Source organism: Dromiciops gliroides, chromosome 3, assembly GCF_019393635.1.
Source record: "Dromiciops gliroides isolate mDroGli1 chromosome 3, mDroGli1.pri, whole genome shotgun sequence".
Classification (NCBI taxonomy): Eukaryota; Metazoa; Chordata; class Mammalia; order Microbiotheria; family Microbiotheriidae; genus Dromiciops; species Dromiciops gliroides.
In genome coordinates, this window is record NC_057863.1 from 344430790 (window position 1) to 344451255 (window position 20466).

Consider the following 20466-nt stretch of genomic DNA (forward strand, 5'->3'; position numbering starts at 1 on the left):
AACAAAGCAAAGACTGGTTTTCATTTTCTCTATCCCCAGCACTGTGCTTTTGAACATAGTAGGTGGTTAATAAATGCTTGTTGAACTGAAATGGATAACCAGCTTATACAGTCTTTCTTACATGGAGTGTTTTTGAGCTGAGTTTTAAATTCCTGAAGTCCATTTATAATTCTGGAAATTTGGAACAAATCAATTTGGATAATCTTCTCTTATGCAGAATCTACATATAAATTTTTATATGATTGATAAAGGAGTCACCCCTGTCTCACCAGAATGAAATTACAAATGGTATTTGCCTTCTTTACTCCTTTTTTTTTTTAAGCCACAAAGTCAGTAAGATATGTTTATTTTCTTCTTTGGGTCTTCAAAACAGTCAACCACTGTATCTGGAAAGATCTAATACACCCTTCTCATGAATCAAACTTCTTATATATGGCATTTTTTTAGCACTTCTTTATAGAAGCATCTGAGAAACCAGCCTTTTGGAGTTTCTTTATGAATTGAAATAATTTTTTTCTAAGGTAAATCCACTTTCACCTTAGTACTCTCTCACACATAATTTAAATTTTCTGTTACTCAGGTTGAATTGGCTAGTCATTGGTCTCCCACAAATATCTTCAAAACACAAGGGTAGAGGTTTTTTTCAACAGATGGGACAATCCATGCTAGGTTTTGTATTTGCTGCAGAAGACAAAAATAAAATTTTCATATTAGGTTCCAGGAAAGGACCTTCCAACTAGTTCTTTTCAAGAGACTGGTTGAATTTAGTATTTCTCTACTCTCTGCCCTTTCGTTTATTTCACAGGTGGTATGATTAAAAAAGTGGTTCCTTGAGTAGTAATGATTTCCTGGGACTGTTAAGGAACTCCCCTAACTAGGAAGTGATCCATTTTCCAAGTACATTTTGTGTGTGTGTGTGTGTGAGGCAATTGGGGTTAAGTGACTTGCCCAGGGTCACACAGCTAGTAAGTGTTAAATGTCTGAGGCCGGATTTGAACTCAGGTACTCCTGACTCCAGGGCCGGTGCTCTATCCACTGTGCCACCTAGCCGCCCCCCAAGTACATTATTAATTCTATAACCTATAGCCTTGTGGTTCCCAATTTTTTAAAGTATGAGAACTTCTCAATGTCAAAAAATTTTGCAGACCTCAATTTGATAATATTATGTTTTTAATTGCTTTGGACAAAGTAAAATATTTAAACATTAATTTATCCAATACACATTACAACTTTTTATATGTTTAAAGGCTGCTTAATATGCACTATGACCTCCTTTTGCTGCATTCACTTGTTTTACACAATTTGGTATTGAATTCACAAGTTTTTGACAATTTTTTAAAAAATTCTTCATCATGAAACCATACTTATCACATTGGATATTAAGCATACCTTTGATGAAGAATACATCAGTTTTGGGGCAGGATAAAGCACTGGCCCTGGAGTCAGGAGGACCTGAGTTCAAATCCGGCCTCAGACACTTAACACTTACTAGTTGTGTGACTCTGGGCAAGTCACTTAACTCCAATTGCCTCACCAAAAAAAGAAAAAAAGAATACATCAGTTTTCCAGTAGAGTTTAAATCAGACAAGTTCTGAGGCTATTAAAACATGTTTCTTCTATTTTCTTGGATAATTTTCTTAACCTTTTGTGACATGCCATAGTGGAAGATGATCTTGCTGTATTCTATCCCTACTTGGAAATTTCTGTTTTAAAGCACTCAACTGACAGGAATTTAAAACTTAGTTCAAAAACATCATGTGTAAGAAAGAATGTCAGAATTGTTTATCTATGTCAGTTCAATCCATTCAGCACAATCTGGTTTCAGCTGGTCTAGGTCTAATGTTTTGACCATACTATCAATAGAAACACACACATGGCCACTGCTGTTACAAAATGAATCAATATCGAAGTTATTGCTTGTCCCAAATAATTTGCGTTATTCTGTTTATTGATAGAGGAAAATATATGAAGGCAAAAGGCTACTATGAATTCAGTAATATTTTTTAATGAATTTGTTTTATTATTCACAACAGTATCTGGCTACATTTAAAAAGTAGTAATATGTGTGTGTTCTTTCTAAACAAAAATTAAAATTGTAACATTTGGAGCCCATAAAAAAAAATCTGAGATCCCTTGCAATAAGTACATAGCTCCAAACCCACCCCAGAGGTCAGTAGCTCACAGACTGGGAACCACTGTTATAGCCCAAGGCTCTAGCCCTGAGGGAATGGCACCCTGAAAGATACAAGTAACCAACTTGGACATTTCCCAGTACATGGTTTAGATGTTGTACTATCAACTTGGATATATTCATCAGGAAAGCATATTTGTTCTTATAAAGAGATTGTTCATATTAAGTGGTCAAAACTCTTTCTTCTGTCTTGATCTATACTCTTTTTACACTATGATCAATTAGACCTCTAAGTCCAATATATTAAAGTTCACTTATCTTCTTAGCATTCCAAATTCAATCAGAAATGTAACATTTTAGAATTGGGAGGGACCTTAGAAACATCAAGTCTAGAGCTTTTTACCTGTAATGCATTCCTTTATTTTTTCAATATTTGGATAACCATTTCAATATCATAGGTTTCAGTATAATTCAGTAGTTGTTTTGTGCATGTAAAAACCTTATTCTGAAAAAGCATCCATAAACATCACCAGATTGCTGAAGGAGTCCATGATGCAGAAAAATCTCTAAGCTATTCCAACCCATTTGTTATATAAATGAGAAAAGTAAAACCTAGAGAAATTAAGTGGCAGAACTGGAACTAGCACCTAAATTTCCTTATTAGTCTAGTACTTGCCTCCCACCACTTTAGGTCAGTGTCTGAATGACCAAGTCTTTCTGTGACATGCTGGTTCATGAAAGTCTGCCTCAAACAAAACTTCTTGTCTCTGTTATACCTCAGCTCTGATCTTTAGTTGTTCCTATGCCCTCTGTTTCCATTCTGCCATAGGCAACCACAGGGATTAGAGGTCACTACAGCATGAAATTGCTCCACTTCCAAAATCCCCTAAAATTCCCCAACCAGATCAATATCTGTCCTTCTACATATTCCACCACCTCACTCCACCTGTTCTTTGCCCTCTTTTTTAAAAAGAGGAAGGAGTGTAGGATTTGGAGTTATTGAACTTGGGTTCAGTCTTGGCTCTGCCACATATTACCTATTATTAGCTTAAGGAAAACAACACTGACCTCAGTTCTTTATTAGTAAAGCACAGAGTTAGATAATTCCTAAGGTTCTAAGTTCTTCTCAACTCAAAATCTATGATATGATGATTTCTTACCTATTGGCTTAGTCCATCACCCCACTCAGGATCCACTTCCTTCTCATTCATAGTTTTGAACATTTAAGAAGCCATTTCAACAATAATTCATCCTCCATCCCTGAATCATTTGGCTCTATCTCCTTCAACTTTCTTCACTGCTAATCTCCAGTTTCCTTTCATTCCAATGCCTACAGAAAGCTTCATCTGCTCCCACTTCTAGGTTGCTAGAAAATACTAACCTGTACTGAGTGCACTCCTAATTCCTACTGACTACAGCTAAACCCTGACTGATGCATGGCAGGCCTTTTATTGATTTCTGATCGAATCTGTCACATTCCCCAAAGCATCTCTTCCAGACCTTTCTTCTCAAGCCCCCAACTCTACCCCGACTCTCCCTTATATCCCTACCTCCACACCTCAAAAATCTATTTATTACCTCCTGTCTCAAAAATTTTTTTCCTCCCATCTTGAAAAGTAAGGTGATCCACCTTGTTACCAAGGACAACACCTATAATTAATAATGTTTTACATTTGGGGCAGCTAGGTGGTACAGTGGATAAGGCACCAGCCCTGGATTCAGGAGGACCTGAGTTCAAATCCGGCCTCAGACACTTGACACTTACTAGCTGTGTGACTTTGGGCAAGTCACTTAACCCTCATTGCCCCACCCCTCAAAAAATTGAATAATACCTTACATTTAACTACCACTTTCCCAACAAAACTGTGATATAAGTGGTTCTGATATTATTATTCCCATTTTACAACGAAGGAAACTGAGGAAGAAAGATATTCTGTGATTTGCCCCTGGTGCCAGAGCCTCTGACTGCATGTCCAGTACTCTTTTCACTACACTTTGCTACTGTTCATTTGTGCCGTTGGTACCATCCCTTCTAATGCTTTCTGTACCTTCTTCTATCAGTTGATCCCTCTCTCTCTCATTTCTATTAGTTCCTTCTCCTGGATGCTGCCTCTCTGCTTATATAAACTTCATCAAAGTATCATCCTATTTCTCCCCTCTCTCGCTATTAAACTTGTAGAAAATGTAGTCTATACTTGCTTCCTCCATTTCCTTACCTTAGATTCATTCCTCAATCCACTGCAATCTGACTTCTATCTCTACCACTTTTAAACTTTTTAATTTATTGACTTTATTCAAGTCAACCCTTAATTGACAAATCCAGTAGAAAGAAGGAAAAAACCAAACATTTATTAAATAACCAACATGTGCCAGGTACTGGACTTGAGTTAACATGTCTCAGAGTGAATTCAGCATCTTTCCTCTTCACCTTAGATTTCTCCTTCTTCAAGCTTTCTTTTATCTATTGATAGCACCATCATCTCAAAGCCATTTTTGACACTTTTCTTTCTCAGCACCTCCATCTACCTGACAAGTACTTTATTGCTAAATCTTGCCACTTTTGTTTCTACATTATTTCCTTCCACTCCCCCCTTTCTGTTCAGACTGCCAATAACTCTAACTCATACCCTTATTGTTTCTTACTTGGACTATTTTAATTCCCTCTTAACTAGTCTTCCCTTTAAAAAAATAATTCTATGATTATGACCATGACATGTATGAACATTTTCTTATACAAAGAACAGAAAAAAAAATAAATGACACCTTGAAACTCTACTACACACAAGTGGGCTTTCTTTGGGTGTTCCTGGAGCTGAACCCACTTAGTTCTCTTCCTGCCTGCCTTACTGCTCTTTCTTGATCTCCTTTGCAATAGCTTCATTCATATCACATCTACTAATTATGGATATTCCTCAAGACTCTATATTCAGCTCTCTTTTTTCTCTTTCTCATTTGGTGGTTTAATCAGCTCCCATGGATTCAGTTATCATCTCTATGCAGATGATTCCCAGATTTATTTATTCAGCCTTATTTTCTCTCCTGATCTCTATTCTGCTTCACTGAGTGCCTTTCAGTCATTTATATGTGAATGTCCAATAGGCATCTCAAACTCAACATGTCTAAAATTCATTATCCTTCCCGTCTTCCAAACTTCTCTATTACTGTTGAAGGTACCTCCATCCTTACAGTTACTCTGGTTTGCAACCTCAATGATATATTCAACTACTCACTTTTACCGCAGATATCTAATTATTTGCCAAAGTTTGTCATTTCTGTCTTCACAACAGCTCTTACACATCCTCTTCTCTCCACCAACAACAACTCCACCCTCATTCAGTCCTTCCTCAATTCTCTCCTGGATTGTGGCAGGACTTATTATAGCAGGATTATTAGACTCCCTTCCTCAAGTCTTTTCCCACTTTAATTCATGCTTACACAGCTGCCAAGGTAATTTTTCCTAAAGCACAGATCTTTCCAAGTCACCCTCCTTCTCAATAAACTCCAGTGGTTCCGTATTATCTCTTTGTTTGCATTGAAAACAATTCACAGGGGCAGCTAGGTGGCGCAGTGGATAGAGCACCGGCCCTGGAGTCAGGAGGACCTGAGTTCAAATCCAGCTTCAGTCACTTACACTTACTAGCTGTGTGACCCTAGGCAAGTCACTTAACCCCAATTGCCTCACCAAAACAAAACAAAAAAACAAAACAAAAAAAACCCAACCAATTCACAACTCATTCCCTTCCTACCTTTCCAGTTTACTTACATATCACTCCTCTCCAGGCAGCCTTAACTACTTGATTTTCCTCATACACAACACTCCATTTCCCATCTAGATGCCTTTGTACTGACTGTTTCTAATACCTGAAGTGCTTTTCCTTCTTACTTCTGCCTCTTAGAATCCTTGACTTCCTTTAGAGCCCAGATCAAATGTCATCTTTTGTCATAGGCCTTTCCTAGCCCTTTCAGAAGCTAAAGCCTTCCCCTCTAAGGTTATCTTGTAAGTACCTATTTATTTACATGTAAACATTCTTGAGGGAAAGGACTGTTTTTGCCTTTCTTTCTATTTCCAGGGATTACTAAGTGCTTAATAAATGCCTCTTGTTTGATTGATTAATATTAAATTTAACATGATGATTCCAATACTGCTCTGTGTCCCCTTTTGAACTGACTTCTGGGTTTTGCTCTGTTTTTAATGTTTAACTGACGTTATTTAATTTCTTATATTCTTTTTGTTAGTATAATCATCACTGATCCCCTCCAGACCACTACCACACCATAGCTCTCTTCCCAGGCAAAACTAAACAAATAAAAAACAAAAAACAAAACCCTTCCCTTGTAACAGATAAGCATAGTCAAGTAAAACAAATCCTTGGCTGTGTCTGAAAACATATGTATTATGCTGCACTTCTGGTGCATAACCTTTCTGCCACAAAGTGGGAAGCATGGCCATGAATGTTCTGGAGCTGAGGCTATTCATTGCTTGATCATAATTCTTAAATCTTTCACAATTAGAGCCATATAAATTGACCTTCTGATGCAGGTCACTTCACTCAGCATCAGTTCAAACTAGTCTTCCCAGGCTTCTCTGAATGTCTCCAATTATTTCTTATGGCATAAAATTAATTTAATATATTCATATACCATAATTCAGTCAGTCATTCCCCCGCTAATAGACATGTATTGTTTTCTCATTCACTACTATCACAAAAAGGACTGTTATAAATGTTTCTGTCCATATAGGTCCTTTCCTTCTTTCTTTATTCTTTTGTGTATTTTCCTAGTAGTGGTATTTGTGAGGGCCAAAATTTGATATACAGAGCGTTATTTGGGTGACTTGCCTTAATATTGAGGTCCCGGAAATATGAGGGACCTTTTAGGTTCACCCTCCCCTCTGAACTGCCTTTTTTAGATATCTCTCCCAGGGCAATAAGAAAAAACCCTCTAAGCTTTAGTTCACAAAAGGATCAGATTTTATTACTTGGGAATTAATTAAACAACAAAGGTGAAACTAATAAAAATCAAAGATAAGGAAATAGGAAAATAAAAATACAGATAAATATTCTTAACTCTAAACTTAACTTGTTCAATCCTCAGACTGTTTCCAATTAAGCTAATTCAAAGGAGTTTAGGGTTTTCCATAATTAACTCACCAAACCCGGACAGTCTACAGTTGCTCATGCCACCAGAACAGCAGTCACCTGAGACAACAAGTACACGCACCACCACCGCAAGGGGAGAAGAAGAAGAGCCCGCCAGACCGCTAGCATTCTGGAAGTACCCTCCGCCTCCCTTCAGGGAGTGTTCAATCTTTCCTCCCCCAAAAAGGGGAGGTCCTTCTAAAACTGCCTATGGAGAGTTCTCCTTCTGACCTCAGTAATATATGTAACCTCAGAGTGGGCCAGGTGTGGCCCCTCCCAAATGAGTCAGCTAAAAACTGCAATATTAATCTTTACCACAAATAATTTTTACCACATTCACCCCATTTGTTTCTTTGGAAAACACATATTGGTTTGCTCAATTAAACAGCCAAAAATAACAATATAATACCCTATGCTAGCAAACAATATGTTAATAACAATATAGAAAAGGGAGAAAGAAAAGTTTTGTCCAGAGGGGCGGTCTCTCATGAACCAACACTTTGACACTAGCCTGCAGAGGGAGGGCCTCTACGGAGAGTACATGTTACAGATGGTGTATATAATAACAGAAGGAAAAAAAACCAACAAAACAAAACTGTTCATTTAAAGTCTCTGAGCTCTTGTCTTCTTGGAGTGGTAAGATGTCATAAGGAGAAAACTTGACTCTGGTCTGGAAAGCTGGATTCTGGTCTGGAAAGCTGGATTCACTTCTTTAGCTGTTGAACTGCTGAATTTTTATTAATCCTTAGCATAGCATTGTCAATGATCAAATTAAACAGTGAGAGTTCTTCAAAATATAACTCATACTCAATCTCTCTCTCACTCTCTTACCAGTTAATTATTTCCCTTCTATTTCTAACATCGATTTTGTTTGTGTAAAACATTCTATTTTATGTAATCAAAATTGCCTCTCTTATCTTTTATTATTGCCTCCATCTCTTTTTTGCTCCAGAACTCTTCTCCTTTACATATATTTGGAAGATACTTTCCATACTTGTTCTCCTAATTTGTTTATGACATGTATAATAATAGTATGTTATATATCTATTTGGAACATATTATTATTTATGATGTGAGCAGTTTGTCTTTACCTAATTTCTACTAGATTTTTTCCATTTTCCCAACAGTTTCTGTCAAATAGTGAATACTCACTCCCATAATTGAATTCCTTGAATTTGTGGAACACTGTGCTATATTATTTGCTTCCTTAAGGGTTCAGTGTATCTAGTCTGTTCCACTGATTACTTTTTCTTTTTTCTTTTCCTAATCAGAACCAAATTGTTTTGATGATTACTGCTTTGTGTTATCATTTGAGATCAGGTCCTCCACTGCTTCCTTTTCAATTTTTTTCTCATTTATTTCCCTTGAAATCTTGACCTTTCATTCCTGTATGTAATTTATTCCTAGTTCTGTAGAGTAATTCTATGATGTATGAATTGTTTGACATTAAATTTGTTCATTAATTTAGGTAGTATTGTCATTTTAACAATTTGGCATGTCCCAACAGTGAACAATTATCTCTCCAGCTGAAGTCTGTAATTCTATTAAGAGTATTATGTTTTTTTAAAAAAGAGTGTTATGTAGTTGTATTTATATAATTTCTGTGAGTGTCTTACTAGATGGATATTCAGATATTTTAAACATTCTATAGTTATTTTATTGGAATTTCTCTTCCTATCTTCTTACTGAGTTTTGTTGGCACTATACAGAAATGCTGATAATTTATTTGGATTTATTTTATATCCTGATAGCTTGATGAATTGAATTCATTTTAGTTGACTCTTTAGTCTCCTCTAGGTTGGACATACATATAAAAAGTAATATTTATTTGCATGACTTGTTTTTCTTATTGTTATAGCTAACATTTCTAGCTCTGTGATTAATTAAAAGCTGTGATAATGGACATCTTTGCTTTATTCCTGGTGTTATTGGAAAGACTTCAAACCTTTCTCTGTTTCAAATAATGTTTATTCTTGATTTTTGATTAAGAAAAAGTCTATTCCCATGATTTCTAGTTTTCTTATTTTTTCAACAGAAACGTATATTGGATCTTGTCAAAAGTTTCTGGCATCTATTGACATAAAATGTGGTTTTCGTTATTTTTGTTGTTAGTATGACCAACTACATTACAGTTTTCCTTATATTATATCACCCCTGCATTTCTTTTTTTTAAAATAAAAGTATTTCATTATTTTTCAGTTACGTGTAGAGATAGTTTTCAACATTTGTTTATATAAGATTTTCAATTTCAAATTTTTCTCACTCCCTTCCCTCCCTCCCCCCCCTCCCCTAGACAGCAGGTAACCTGATATAGGTTTATATATATATACACACACACATATGTGTGTGTGTGTGTATAATAACATTAAACATATTTCTGCATTAGTCATGTTATAAGAGAAGAATCAGAGCAAAAAGGAAAAACCTCAAAAAAGAAGAAAAACAGCACCAAAACCAAAAGAAATAGTATGGTCCAATCAGCATCCATATTCCACAGTTCCTTATTTTTTTTTTCTGGATTTGGAGAGCTTTTCCATCATGAGTTCTTTGGAACTTTCTTGTACTGTTGTATTGGTGAGAAGAATCTAGTCTATCACAGTTGATCAACACATAATGTTGATGATACTGTGTATAATGTTCTTCTGGTTCTGCTCATCTCACTCATCATCAGTTCATGTAAGTCCTTCCAGGTTTCTCTGAACTCCTCTTGCACAATAGAATTCCATTACATTCATATACTACAACTTGTTCAGCCATTCCCTAATTTATGGGCAACCCCTCATTTTCCAATGCCTTGCCACCACAAAAAAGCAACTATAAAGATTTTTGTACATGTGGGTCCTTTTCCCTTTTTTATGATCTCTTTGGGAAAAAGACCCAAAAGTAGTACTGCTGAGTCAAAGGGTATGCACAGCTTTATAGCCCTTTGGGCATAATTCTAAATTGCTCTCCAGAATGGTTGGCACCCCTGCATTTCTGATATAACTCTGACCTGGTCATAGTGGATAATCATTTAAATATGTTGTTGTAACCTCTTTGCTGATACTTAATATCTTTGTGGCATACTTTGTGGAATACTCATCTGTAATGTTTTGTCTCCTTTTTTTCTCCCTAGCTTAGATACCAAGACCATATTTATGTCATAAAGTTTTATAGGATCCCTTCTATTCCTATTTTTAAAACTGTTAATGTAATATTAGAATTAGTTGTTCCTTGAATATTTGAAAAAAATTATAAATCCATCTAGCTCTAGAGTAGGTTGTTTTTTGTTTTCCACTTTGGGAGTTAAAGAAATGAATAAGCCAAAAATTATCTGATATTGGGTCTTTTAAATAATCCATGTCTTCTGTCATTCTTGGTATTTTTGTAAATATTTATACATTTCAGCTATTTTATCAGTTTTGTTGGCATAAGAAAAAATGTTTCTGTTAGTTTCCTTTATTTCTTCTTTGATTATGAATTCTCCATTAGAGGTATTCATTTTCTCCCAAGAGCTATTTTAGCTGAGGTAGCTAGGTGGCTCAGTGAATAGAGTCCTTCTAGTCCCTGTACCTGGAGTCAGGAAGCAGACATTAATAGTTGTGTGTGCGTGTCTATCTGTCTCTCTCTCTCTCTCTCTCTCACACACATACACACACACACACACACACACACACACACACACACACACACACACACACACACCAATCTGTGCCCTCAAGGAGTTCATAATATAATATAGGATACAATAGGCTAGTAGCAATGTACATGAGAGAGAGAGAGAGAGAGAGAGAGAGAGAGAGAGAGAGCGCACATAAATGGAAAGTAATTTCAGAGTTGATTCATTACATGAATTCATTTTTATTTCATTCCATTGTTCCAATTCTTTAATTATCATTCCCTCCCTTTTGTCATCAAATTGGCTTAAAATCCCAGAATGATGTATCAGTTCATTAGGAATATCTAAAAAGGGGGCAGCTAGGTGGCACAGTGGATAAAAGCACAGGTCCTGGATTCAGGAGGACCTGAGTTCAAATTTGACCTCAGACAGACACTTACTAGCTGTGTGAACCTGGGCAAGTCACTTAACCCTCATTGCCCACCACCCCCAATATTTTTAAAAAAAGGAATATCTAAAAAGACTTTAAGAAATATAATGTTCTATTATAAAATCCAGGAGTCAAAAAAAAAAAGTTAAATCCTCTACAAAGTACTATTTGGTAGAGAAACATTTTTACTTTTTCTTCCTCACAAGTTCTCTAATAAACTTAGAGATACTTGTTTCCTTTTTCCCAAATAAAGAATAGAACTAGTTTTAAAAATTAGAGCTCCTAATTCATAAAATGATGTTTAATAAAATAATATAGGCCAAAAGCAAGAAAATTCTAAAGGCATTATATACTCCATCTTACTTAAGATTGAAGGGTACAATAGTAACAGCAACATTAATGATTAACTGTGATAGAAATTGCATTACAATGATCCAAGACAATTCCAAAAGACTCATAATGTAAACTGCTCTCTACATCCAGAAAATGAACTATGGATTCTGAATGCAGATCAAAGTATACTATTTTCACTTTTTTGTTGATTTTGTTGTTGTTGTTGTTGTTGTTTCTTTTTCTTTGTGTTTTTTTCCCTATTGTTCTGATTCTTCTCTCACAACATGACTAATGTGGAAATATGTTTAACATGAGTGTAATGTATAACCTATATCAGATTGCTTTCTGGCTTTGGGAGGGGGTAGGGAAGGGAGGGAGGGTGAAAATTTGGAACTCAAAATCTTCCAAAAATGAATGTTAAAAACTATTTTTACATATAATTGGGGGAAAATTGAATGCTATTAAAAAATAAAAGTTCAAGAGATATAAAAAAAGATTGAAGGGTACATCTTCTGTTACAGCATGGACTATTTTATATATATTTTCACCTCATTTAAGCTGTGGTTTAACAAGTTAATATTGTCAAAGTTGATATATTTAGATATAGCTGTAATGTTTCTAACTTTAGCACTTTGGTAGTGGGTGCTTTCCTTCCCAGAATGCTCTGTGTCCACAACATGTGCAAGTCAGTTTGTCATAAAGCTACCCAGGAGCAAAGGTTCTGTTGCAGGATATGTTTCTAGCCTGAAAATTATGAGAAGGCACTGGAATGCACAACCTTGCTTTGAGACTCATTTGATTGTCAGTGCAGGTGTGGAAATTGTGGCCTCAAGAGGTTAGGAGAACATTATGCCTGAATATTATTTCAATGGGAGACAAGAAACAATTTCTTCTTTACAAGACTTATAACATTTTGCCTATAAACATATATATCATCAAGATTAAATCTAATCATCTTAAGGAGTATACTGGACAGTTGCTAAGTAAACTTGTTTTTCAAAGATGATGATCAAGGAAACCTCTCTTCGAAGGGACCCGGATTTGAGGGGAGAGTTAGCTTTTCTTGCAAAGGGCTGTGATTTTGTTCTTCCGTCACGCTTTAAGAAGAGGCTAAAGATATTTCAACAGACACAGGTTTGAAACTTGTGTTCTTTTTTATTCTCATATTTTTATAACTAATAAAATACACTCATTGAATTAAATTCTAAATATTCCTATAACTCACTTGTATCTTGATATTAGATAAAGGAATTCAACTATGTCCTCTATTCAGTTGTCTATTTGCAGAATGCTATTTGTAGCTAGATACCAACAAGTTTAAAAATAGATCTCCCTGACCTAGAGTATAGACCTCACACTTTTCATCAGCAAAAAGCGAAACAGTTTTTAGTGACAATCCAACTTCTTAAGCAATTAGCTGTATGGTTAAAATGCCTTGGACTTTTGTAGAGAAAACATTTTCAGATGATTAATAATCTAGTGTTTAAAAGTCTTATTGTATTTGAACTAATGGTCTGCAATTTGGTTACAATAATAGTAATAGGTTTTTATACTTTGAAGGCAAGAAGGTTCTTTTTAATTTGAAACTGAAGAAATGAGTATGTATACATATGTGGGTCTGCACTTATATGTTCACACATATACTTTGCATATACACAGAAAAGACCTTATTGAATATAATAGAATTTCTATCATTGGTAAGAGAAATGCTGGAATTTTTTCTGATGGTGTTAACTCAGTTATACAATCCACACATCCTCAGCACCCTATGGCCCAGTGTCTGATCAAAGCAAGATGGGTGATATAGATTAAAAATAAAGAGAGAAAAGCTTTTCTCACAGCAAATGTTATTGACTATCAGAGAAAACCAAGCCAATTTTCATACAAAATGACTACGTAATATGATTTGATACATAAAATTTAATATTTTAAAGAAGGAAATATTAGCATCAGCATTTTCGCCTAGAGCTTCTGTTCACAGCACATGGAATCATCTGGGTTCTTTGGAACACAATATGGAAACACTGAAATCAAAGTGGTGTTTTAAATGGGTTTTTTATGGCCATGTGTTTATAGTTAAAATAAAAAATAAAAATGAAACTTATATAAATCAGGCCCAAAAAAGCAAACTTTATATCTGGTCTTTTGTTATTTGACAACAAACATGTCATGGTGATGTTTCTATGTTTGAATGAAACCACTGTTTCAAAGTAAGCAAGTAAAATAAGGAAGATGAATAATAATAGGATTTAATTATAAAGTTGTAGAGATACATGTATAATAGGCCACTTATATCAAATTATTTTATTTTAAATTCTTTATTCCTCCATAAATTCTGCATAGAATATTTACTATCATAGGCACATGCATACCTATTTGTACCATGTTACTTTACTTTTAAAAATGAGCGACTAAGTTTTTTCTCCTATTAAGCATTAACAGCAGCTCTACTAAGTTGGAAATGAAGAAAATTTGGAGGCTAATTAGCAAGCATTTATTAAGTGCCTACTTTGTGTTGGGAATACAAATAGAAAAGTTAGATAGTCCTTCCCTAAAGGAAAAAGTGATCAACAGATAAGTATTTCACTAGAAAAAAATCATTAACAAGGGAATTAACAAAGATGTATGTGGGAGTGAATGGATTTATATTTAGGTTCATCAAGGAAGGCAGGATGAATTGCTGTCATGAAGTTAGAGGGACCAGGAAAGGCTTCCTGAGAAACACGACACCTGAACCTAGCCTTGAAGGAAGCTTGGAATTACAAAGAGGAAGTGTTTTCAAGGCATGGTGGATGGCTTGTACAAAAACATGGAAGTGGGAGATGGAATGCTAAGTAAAGGAAGTAGGTCAGAACTATGGTCTTCAAAGATTATTTGAGGTACATTGGAGCAATTTTTTAAAAAATTGTATTTCTTTCTTTTTTTTTTTTTTTTTTAGTGAGACAATTGGGGTTAAGTGACTTGCCCAGGGTCACACAGCTGGTTAAGTGTTAAGTGTCTGAGGCCGGATTTGAACTCAGGTACTCCTGATTCCAGGGCCGGTGCTCTATCCACTGCGCCATCTAGCTGCCCCTAAAAATTGTATTTCTAATTGGAAGAGTTATTATTGGGCCACGGTACTGTATTACAAGTTTATTAGTAGAAATAAATGAATGAATGGATGGATGGATGGATGGATAAATGAATAAATAAATAACAAATAATTGCAAAAACAAATAAGTTTATTATTAGTAACATGGTCGTCTGTTTAGGTTGCCTTACCATGCCATCACTAAATTCTTAAGCAAAATTAAAGTTATGCCAGACTTTTGTTTGATCTGCTTTTTTAATGTTAATTTAAAAAGCACATATTAAGTACTTGCTTTGTGCCAGGCATTGCTTTAAGTGCTAGGAATACACTCAAAAGATATCTCTACCTTAAAAAGTTTATATTCTAATAAGAAGAGAGAATACATCTAGGGAAGTGGTTTCTAGGGAAAAGTATTTTGATCTGGGAAGTCATAAGGATAGTGAATGGAGTCATGGGGTGGTTGATTAGGAGGTAAAGTATATGCAGTGGAAAGAGCAGTCACACAACAAGCATTTGTTAATTGCTAACTGTGCTAATACCTAGAGATACAAATACAATGAATGAAACAATCTCTAATTCTGAGGTGCTTCTAATGGGGCAGAAAATCAGTACATACCTTATACATGACAGAGACAGAGAGAGAATACAAAATAGATAAATACAATATGGTTTGGAAGGGTGAGCACTAGCAGTTCAGAGGATCAGGAAGGGCTTCCTGTAGAAAGTAGGGGTTGAGCTGTCTTAAGGAAGAGAGAACTTCTTTGAGGCAGAAGTAGAAGTACATTCTAGGCATGAGAGATGGCCAGTGAAAAGGCACAGATTGGAGATGGGGTGTCATGTATAAAGAACACAAAGAAAACCAGTTTGGCTGAATCTCAAGAGTGTGGGATTCAGTGGGGCTGGAAAGATAGGTTGGGGGCCACTTTGTGAAAGCCTATAAATGCTAAATAGTTTACATTTTGTCCTAAACATCATAGAGAGGCAAAAGTCTGGGACACCCATTATTTCTTGTTTGTGCATGGTTTTTTTCATGTTGTCTCTCCCATTATAATGATTATGAGCCCCTCGAGGGTAAAGACTTCTCTTTTGGTTTTGCTTTTGCCTTTCTTTATATCTATAACACAGCACCTGGCATATAATAGGAGTTTAATAAATGTTAGTTGACTGCCTCCTCACCCAATTTTTGGTTATAGCTAATTATTAGGAATTTTTTCTTTAAATCAAGTCTAAATCCTCCTCTGTACAACTTTTGTCCACAGCTCCTACTTTTGCTTTCCAAGGCCAAGCAAGACAAGTCGAACTCCTCTCCTATATTATAACTCTGGGGGCATTTAGGTAGTACAATGGCTAGAGCACCAGCCCTGGAGTCAGGAGGACCTGAGTTCAAATCTAGCCTCACAGATACTAGCTGTGTGACCCTGAGCAAGTCACTTAACCCTGATTGCCTCTCCAAAAAAAACTCCAACTGTATTATAACTCTTAATTAACTAGACATCTGTCATGTTCACTCTGAGTCCTGTCTTCTTCAAACTAAACATCTCCAGCTCCTTCATTTAATCCAAATATAGCATTATTTCAATTCCTTTCACCATCCTGGCTGACCTCCTCTTTATGTTATCTGTCTTATCAATGCTTCAACTAAAATGTGGTGTCTAGAACTGACCACGATACTTTAGATAAACTCAGACCAAAACAGTCAGATTGTCATCTCCTTATTCCTTGAAGTTATGTCTCTCCATACAGCCAAAGATGTCATGAGCTCTTTTGAGTGTTATATCATACTGTTAATTCTTATTGTGTTTGCAGTTCACTGAAATCCCCAAATATTTTTGAACTATTGCCTAACAATGACTCCTCATCTAATATTTTTGAAGTTGACTACTTTATCTCTCTTCAGTTTCATCTCATCCAATTCTGGCAATATCCTAACTTGTTAAGGTCTTTTCAGATCCTGACCATCCTTTCTGTCGTCTATCCTTGCAGTTTTGTGACATCTGCAAATTTGGTACCATTTATGCACACATACAAGTCATTTTAAAGAAATGCAAATTAAAACAACTATGAGGTACCACCTCACATCTATCAGATTGGCTAATATGACACAAAAGGAAAATAATAAATGTTGAAGTTGTGGAAAAAATTGAACACTAATGCATTGTTGATGGAGTTGTGAACTGATTCAACCATTCTGGAGAGCAATTTAGAACTATGCCCAAAGGGCTATGGGACTGTGCATACTCTTTGACCCAGAAATACCACTACTGGGTCTGTATCCCAGTGAGATCATAAAAAAGGGAAAAGGACCCACATATACAAAAATATAGCACCTCTCTTTGTGGTGGCAAAGAATTGGAAATCGAGGGAATGCCCATCAATTGGGGAATGGCTGAACAAGTTGTGGTATATGAATACAATGGAATACTATTCTGCTGTGGAAAATGATGAGCAAGCAGATTTCAGAAAAACCTGGAAAAAGTTAAGTGGACGTATGTTGAGTGAAGTGAACAGAACCAGGAGAACATTGTACATAGTAACAGCAACATTGTGTGATGATCAACTGTGATAGACTTAGCTCTTCTCAGCAGCGCAATGATCCAAGACAATTCCAAAGAACTCATGATAGAAAATGTTCTCCACATCCAGAAAAAACAACTGTGGATTCTGAATGCAGATTGAACCATACTGTTTCTTTTTTTGTTTTTGCTTTTCTTTTTTGAGGTTTTTCCTTTTTGTTCTGATTCTTCTTTCACACCATGACTAATGTAGAAATATGTTTGATGTGATTGTGCCTATATTGGATTGCTTTCTGTCTTGGTAGGAAAGGAAAAAAAATTGGAACTAAAAATCTTATGAAAATAGATCTTGAAAATTATCTTTACATGTAACTGGAAAATAAAATACTCTTATGATTTAAAAAAGTCATTTTAATACAGGCCCAAGCACAATTCTCTGAGTATTCCATAAGAAACATTCTTCTAAGTTGACATGAAAATATTGATTACTTCTTCGGCCCAGCTATTCAACCAATTATGATTCCTTCCAATTGCACTGTCATATAGCCCATATCTTTTCTACAAGAATAACATGCAAGATTATATCAAATGCTTTTCAGAATTCTAGGTAAACCATATTTACAATATGTTACAAGTTTAGTAGTAGTTTTTTTTGGGGGGGGAGTCAGAAAGGTTATCTGGAGTAACCTGTTGTCTATGAATCAATGCTGGCTCTTTAACATCACCACTTCTTTTATAATTCATTAGCCATTCTTGAATTTTGACAGGATCAGTGTCAAGCTTTTTGCCTTTAGTTTGTAGATATTATTCTCTTGCCTTTTTTGAAAATGAAAACAACTTTGTCCTTCTTATAATTTTTGTGGTACCTATCTTATTTTTCATGATCTTTCAGATATCAGAATGATTTTCCTTTGGTCAGGGGAGGGAGGTGGAATTACTAAGCATTTATATCCACCAGTTCCTTCTGTACTAAATAAACTGTTCATCTGGGCTAAGTGATTTGAACTCATAAAGGACAACTAGAATAATCCCTCATTATTATCTCATTTATTTTGGGTATCAACTTTCTATTAGCCATTTTAATTTTCTCCTTTCCAGATCAAAAGTCAGAAAACAGAAGCAAAATAAGTATTAAGCAGGTCTTCATTCTTTCTGTTTTCAACCAACATCATTCTGTCCATCTGTGCATCCACATCAGTCTCTTAATATGCATTCCCCTTTTTCCCTACTCCTCAAAACTGTTTGTGTCATTAGCATTTCATGAGATGCTACATAGTCTTCCTCTGAAATCTTTGAAATATGATCGCCCCAAATCTCGGGCACTTATCACATTATGCTTGACCTCTCTAAGAGGGAGTGTCCCTTTCCCTCTCAAATATCTCATCATTTCTGTACTCCAACAGCCAGTTCTTCCCTGTTGGTGAGAATCAGATCTAGAATGGAATTTGCCCTTGTTGGTTCATCTACTTTTTATGTTTTTGTTTTTGTTTTTTTCTTGCAGGGCAGTGGGGGTAAAGTGACTTGCCCAGGGTTACACAGCTAGTAAGTGTCAAGTGTCTGAGGCCGGATTTGAACTCAGGTCCTCCTGAATCCAGGGCCAGTGCTTTATCCACTGTGTCACCTACCTGCCCCAGTTCATCTACTTTTAAAAGTATAAAAGTATTGACTACTCTGCTTTTGGCAGTGAGTATTCCAGAATATGTCTGGAAAATTTAAGTCTTCCATCACTACTGTTTCCATCATGCTTCTCTGTCAGGCTTGTCATCTGTTTACTGAATTCCTCATCTGTTTTGTTCATCTGCCCATGTGGTCTATAGTATGCTATAATGATAATATTGTTTCTGTTGTTGTCACCATCTCCCCAACTACTTCATACAGCACTTGCCCTCACCCTTTTGGGTCCCTGATTTCCTCTCATGAGTGTATCTGCATAAAATAATACAACCATGCTCCCTCCACTTTTCCTGTCCTCTTTCATTTGAATAAGTTATAACTATTCAGATCCATATTCCAATCATTAGTGAGACATTAGGAGATCAAATTTGCCTCCTTAATTTAGGGCTTCTAATTCATCCAGCTTGTTGGACATACTTTTTGCATTTGAGTATGGACGTTTGAGGACATGGGTTTTACTATTGGTTCCTTTCTTGGATTCTTGTCTCTTGTGAACTTTGAGGTGTTTCAACTGCTATTCTACATTTAGCTGTTCTCTGTGTTACGTAGCTTAGTGGAAGCAGCTTTCTCCCTCCCCTTAATATTTTTCATTTAAAGCCCTTCTTGATTAAATTCATACATAAGACAAAAGAAAACAATATTCTTATCAAACTTCATTAAATATATTCCATTCCCGTATTTTATATTCTGTGAACCAAATATTTTTCTCAGCTATCACATTTTTAAGCAGCTGTTTACTTCCAAGATCTTCTTTTCTCTTCTATGTCTCTTGCAAAAATTTTACTAGGCAAAAATGGCAGGAGAAGGTGAGGGGGGGACCTTATGATCCTTATGATCTTCTCTTTTTTGCCTAAGATATAATTTATGAAAATGCTTTCTAGATTCCTTTTGGTATATATTGCTTTGTGAATCTCCAGAAGTAATTGGTAGAAGAGCCTTCAGAGAGTCTATGCTATGTCTTAGATAAATGCCCCCAAGAAGAAAACCATCCTCTTTATTGTTATCAAGTCGACAAATAGCTGCATCAGTTCTGTCTTGGCAAGTCACCAACCACCACTACTCTTCTGTTCTTTCTCTGACCTTTATTGGATGAACTTTGACAGTACCTGTGTATCTGTTTTTTATCACTCCTCGTAGGACAAGCAGCAGCAGTGTAATAGCAAAGAATAACTTTAATTTAGACAACTAACAAAAGTTATCAGAAAGTCTAGCTGTAATCTCAGCCAAGGACCTTGTGATTCAAAATAAATTAGGCTAAGAAATTATTGTTTCATTGGATTCTGCCCCTTTGGTAATTTTGAATGTTAAAAATGTCTTACAAATCACTAATGAAAAATCTAAAGGATTTTCAAAAAGTACAAGTGCAGCACAGATATAACAGTGATAAAATAACTTATTCATGACTCCATTAATTTGTTTAGCATATGTAAACATTTCCTAAAACACATCACCTGTAATGAGGTAAAATTCTGCTGTACAGTGTTTACACCAGCTTTTTGCAATGATATTCACTCACAAATTCCTAATCCAAGTGGAACTTTTTAAGAAACACATATTTATGAATCAGCATCCATATATT

At 35.6% G+C, this 20466-nt stretch overlaps 1 protein-coding gene across 2 annotated transcripts in view; it reads left to right on the forward strand.

Moving 5' to 3' along the window:
* Positions 1 to 20466, forward strand: part of PPP2R3A (protein phosphatase 2 regulatory subunit B''alpha) — a 201869-nt gene that overhangs the window by 74877 nt on the left and 106526 nt on the right. Inside the window, exon 1 of one of the 2 annotated variants that reach the window (XM_043999190.1) lies at positions 12334 to 12764. The exons of the other annotated variant lie outside the window; for it this stretch is intronic. Coding sequence (XP_043855125.1) covers positions 12633 to 12764 — 132 coding nt within the window. The 5' untranslated portion in view covers positions 12334 to 12632. Of the gene's footprint in view, positions 1 to 12333; positions 12765 to 20466 lie in introns of those variants that run through there. 2 annotated transcript variants of the gene reach the window in all.